This window comes from Tachysurus vachellii, chromosome 2, assembly GCF_030014155.1.
Source record: "Tachysurus vachellii isolate PV-2020 chromosome 2, HZAU_Pvac_v1, whole genome shotgun sequence".
Taxonomy (NCBI): Eukaryota; Metazoa; Chordata; class Actinopteri; order Siluriformes; family Bagridae; genus Tachysurus; species Tachysurus vachellii.
Window position 1 is genome coordinate 40,411,037 of NC_083461.1, and position 4,528 is coordinate 40,415,564.

General features: G+C 40.7%; 1 protein-coding gene across 1 annotated transcript; it reads right to left on the reverse strand.

Annotated features, from left to right (window-relative positions):
- Positions 1–606: 606 nt before the first annotated feature.
- LOC132861164 (intelectin-like) lies at positions 607–2,984 on the reverse strand. Its single transcript, XM_060892555.1, has 8 exons — positions 2,751–2,984; positions 2,562–2,624; positions 2,332–2,463; positions 2,130–2,245; positions 1,806–1,964; positions 1,566–1,686; positions 1,324–1,427; positions 607–845 (listed from the first exon to the last, which is right to left on the reverse strand). The coding sequence occupies exons 1-8, from the start codon at positions 2,812–2,814 to the stop codon at positions 696–698; spliced, it is 909 nt and encodes a 302-aa protein (XP_060748538.1). The 5' UTR covers positions 2,815–2,984; the 3' UTR covers positions 607–695.
- Positions 2,985–4,528: the final 1,544 nt, after the last annotated feature.

A 4,528-nucleotide genomic window follows, 5' to 3' on the forward strand; every position in this document is an offset into this window, starting at 1 on the left:
TCCCAGGGGAAGCAGATAAAGCGAAAAGAGTAACAGGGCCACGGACACCCACAAGTTGACCTAGATGAGATATTAAATTGCAATAGTCAACTGTATCAAAGGCAGCTGTTAGGTCCAGCAGGACGAGGATGACAAAATCACCAGCATCAGAAGCAATGAGGATGTCATTAAAACCCTTAACAAGGCTGACTCTGTGCTGTGCAGTGTTTTAAAGCCAGACTGGAAAACCTCCAGGATGTGATCTTCATCCAGAAATGATTTCAGGTCTGTATAGACAATATTTCCTAAGACCTTAGAAAGAAAGGGCAGTCTGGAGATAGGTCTGAAGTTAGCTAGTAAAGAGTGGCCTAGACCAGGTTTCTTAATATATGGTTGTACTACTGCAGTTGTACGGCTCAGTTGTAGCTTTTGGCTGCTTAGATTTTAGTGGGACCACACAGAACCAAAAGAACCTGGGGGTTCGGGTACTGACCTCCACAACTGGGTGCAGTCAAACCAAGGGCAGCTGGTCGTAAATCTAACAATGTACCATCTTACAATGTAGAATACAACTGTCATAATACATCATGATGCAGATACAGTTAAAAAAGACACAGTTTTCAGAGACAGAGATGAAAATCATTTATTTGGTTAAACTGTAATTTGTTTAACAGATTTATGATAGGTTCCTGAAGGTCTGATATATGTTCAGTGTCTCAGCGGTAGAAGATGAGCACCGCCGCCTCGATCAACTGTTTACTGGCACTAGAGCCGGTGTGAGTACCGTAACCATGCCAGTCTAAGCTGGTGAAATCACCACACTGACTTGATGCTTCATGAAAATATCCACCTCCTCCTATACAGGACTACACACACACACACACACACACACACATCAGTCTGGATACATTGGCTCCAGAACACTCACAGCTTGTTAACTCTGGAGTTTCACCCCCTGGCGGTACAGGGACTTTAGGTTTACAGAAGGTAACAGCCCTGGCAGACAGACAAGAACTTCTGTGTGTAAATGATTCCTCATTTGATTCATTTACATTTGAAAAATGACTCATATGATTCAGTTATATGATTCCATATGGATGAATTCTTGTGTGTAAATGAGTCCCCTGGGTGGTGTGGTGTTTTGATGGTGGTGTTTTGTGGAAGCTGTCTTTAATTTTGAAGTGAATAAGGATCTGGAAGGGGCAGATGTGTTTCTGAAGAAACAAACTTTATCTCAGAAGTCCCATGGACGTTAATAATATTAGCAGTATTAATTAGACCCTAATGAAGCCCAGGCTCCTGGTGATTTAATTAAAGTTTGAACTGAACAAGGTTCATTCTCACGTGTTCTGTGTTGCAGTTTATTGGTTTGACTCCGGAGCAGATCGCCATCGCCGCCCTTTCTGTATTTATCGGTCGGAATGTGATGAATCCAGGCTTGGTATACGCTGAGGAGACATTAAGATATATATTTATAAATGATTAAAATACTCAGACCTGTCAGAATACAAGGTTACTATGGTAACAACCATCTAACACTTGTGAGGAAAGCCAAACTGTCATGTTAATTATCTTCTATACTCCACCTCTGGCATCGGGTCCAAACAGGTTGTGGTTGGATGTGGCGTCTCCAACATCATACACTACGGGAATAGAGGGGCCGTGGTTATCAGGACAACTTCCTATGTTGTATTTCACTGGGAATTGCTGAAATCAGGAGAAGACTGAATTAAAAATGGTGAATGTATAAGTAGTTAGCGTCAGTTTGTAGCTATATATTTATCAGCATTCCTTTCTCCCAGTAAGGGATAAGTGTGTTGTGTCACCTTGAAGAGATTGTAGAGGTTTCCTTTGTAGCTGTTGAGGAATTGGGTGTCCGTGTGGTAGCGCAGGAACGATGTTAGTTTCCAGCGGTTCACTTGTTCGTTATTAGGAACGTGCCACACTGCTACGTCCTTCGCTGTGATGTCATAATACCCAGGATTCTGTGGGATAAAGTAAGAGGGTGAAGAAGAGGTTTGTACTGAACACTGTGAGTGTATATTTGGAGCTCGATGTTGTGATGAGTGTAAATGTGACAATACTTTAATGATATTTTTTCCAGTCTCTCATGTGTTCAGGTTTGTGTGTTAATTTATTTGGTTTTGGACCTTAAAGTCGTCGCTGGTTGCGGCTTCTGCAGTGCCGAATGTGACGGTGTTACTCCACGAGCCGTCTCCTTCAGGTACGTTCGGACTGTTACCCTGCTGACTGGACCAGCGATCTCCTTTAGATTAGAGAAAGGTTAGAGGAGCGTTAGATAAACGTTAGCTGAATTGTATTAAAATGAAGAGATGAAGCTGGAGCACTGACCGGTGGTGCATTTCCCATACATGTTGTTCTCGTGAACACTGGCCACCAAAGTCCATCCTCCTCCTGCTGTGGTCATATCACAGTAGGTCTGATACACCACACCGCTCGCCGTGGTCAGGTAATAAAGTCCATCTGCAGGAGCAGGGACAAAATAATCAACCTCATGTTCTGAGTTACGTTCTGAATTTGGATTTTTCTGCTGTTTTATAAGAAATCATTTTCACACAAACCTTCATTCGTCTTATATCTGAGCATCAGCTCTTTGCAGCTCCGTGGACTGAAATATTCTGGTTCTACAGACGGTAACATGGGGTTTTATTAGACGTTAGTTTATTCCTTAATTATTCATAAAGTTCTCAGTCAGCAACACAAACTGCTTCTAAACTTCATTAACATGAATAAGATGAAATGAGTCCTACCTCGTTCAGAAAGTGAGAGGCTTCCAGACATTGACACAAACAGCACAATCATCCAGGTTGCCATCTCTGTAAGAATGAAGAACGAAACACTGCACTTTTTATCCGTCTGTGAGTTTTCTGATGCCTTTAAGATGTTAGTAATGACGTGAGCTCAGGAATGTTAGAAGAGTGTTACTCGTTCTACAGAGAAGTGTGACTGTGAATGTTCTCTGTTAACACACTGTGTACATGAGCAGAGTTTTATACTGTGTGTCTGTGAGTGTGTGTGTGTGGATGTGTGTGTGTGGATGTGTGTGTGTGAGTGAGTGTGTGTGAGTGAGTGAGTGTGTGTGAGTGTGTGTGTGTGTGTGAGTGTGTGTGTGTGTGTATGTGTGTGTGTGGGTGTGTGGATGTGTCTGTGTGTGTGTGAGTGTGTGAGTGTGGATGTGTGTGTGTGGATGTGTGTGTGAGTGAGTGTGTGTGAGTGTGTGTGTGTGTGTGTGTGTGTGGATGTGTGTGTGTGTTTGTGTGTGTGTGATAACAGAATGTGGAAGTCCTGTCATGTAAAAAGTTCCTGCATATTCAGTTTCAGCCAGAATTTAATCCTGAATTAGACAAGATAATTAAAAATGTTTATAATATTTATATAAAATAATAAACATATCATGCAAATTACTTAATTATTTAATTAGTTTAAAATGTCAGGAAAACAAAATCATTTCATTTTCTAAAATGAAAGTCATGTTGAGGGAAGAATCTGTAATATACACAAAACACACACACACAAAACACACACACAAAACACACACAGCTTCATAACATCGCCTCAGGAAATGTTTAATTACGACACTGGAGAAGTGAGCTTTCACTTGAGTTATTGTGTGTGTATGTGTGCCTGTGTGTGTTTTTATGTGTGTGTATGTGTGTTTTGTGTGTATGTGAGTGTGTGTTTGTGTGTGCGTATGTGTATATGTATGTATGTGTATGTTTGTGTGTATGTGTGTGTATGTTTGTGTGTGTGTATGTGTGTTTGTGTGTGTATGTGAGTGTGTGTGTGTGTTTTGTATGTATGTGTGTGTGTATGTGTGTGCGTGTGTTCATGTGTATGTATGTGTGTTTGTTTGTGTGTGTATGTGTGTTTGTGTTTGTGTGTATGTGTGTGTATGTGTGTGTGTTTTTGTGTGTGCGTATGTGTATATGTATGTGTGTGTATGTTTGTGTGTATGTTTGTGTGTGTGTGTATGTGTGTTTGTGTGTGTATGTGAGTGTGTGTGTGTTTTGTGTGTATGTATGTGTGTGTGTATGTGTGTGTCATGTGTATGTATGTGTGTTTGTTTGTGTGTGTATGTGTGTGTTTGTGTGAGTGTGTGTTTGTGTGTGTTTTGTGTGTATGTGTGTGTTTGTGTTTTGTGTTTGTTTGTGTTTGTGTGTGTTTGTGTGTGTATGTGTGTGTGTTTGTGTGAGTGTGTGTTTGTTTGTGTGTGTTTTGTTATGTTTGTGTGTATTGTGTGTGTTTTGTGTGTTTGTGTGTGTATGTGTGTGTATTTGTGTGTATGTGTGTGTTTTGTGTGTTTGTGTGTGTTTGTGTATATGTGTGTGTGTTTGTGTGTGCGTGTTTGTGTGTGTGTTTTTGTGTATGTGTGTGTTTGTGTGTCTATGTTTGTGTGTGTGTGTCTATGTTTGTGTGTGTGTATGTGTGTGTTTTGTGTGTATGTGTACGTGTTTGTGTGTGTATGTGTGTGTATGTGTGTGTGTGTCTATGTTTGTGTGTTTGTGTGAGTGTTTGTTTGTGTTTGTCT

What these genes read in the sequence shown, in the direction of transcription:
- LOC132861164 (XM_060892555.1), bottom strand. Translation starts at nt 2,814, where the DNA reads ATGGCAACCTGGATGATTGTGCTGTTTGTGTCAATGTCTGGAAGCCTC. An exon ending in GTATGGGAAATGCACCACCG is followed by an intron (nt 2,246 to 2,331) that starts GTCAGTGCTCCA and finishes TCTAATCTAAAG; the next exon opens with GAGATCGCTGGTCCAGTCAG. An exon ending in GTTTGGACCCGATGCCAGAG is followed by an intron (nt 1,428 to 1,565) that starts GTGGAGTATAGA and finishes ATGTCTCCTCAG; the next exon opens with CGTATACCAAGCCTGGATTC.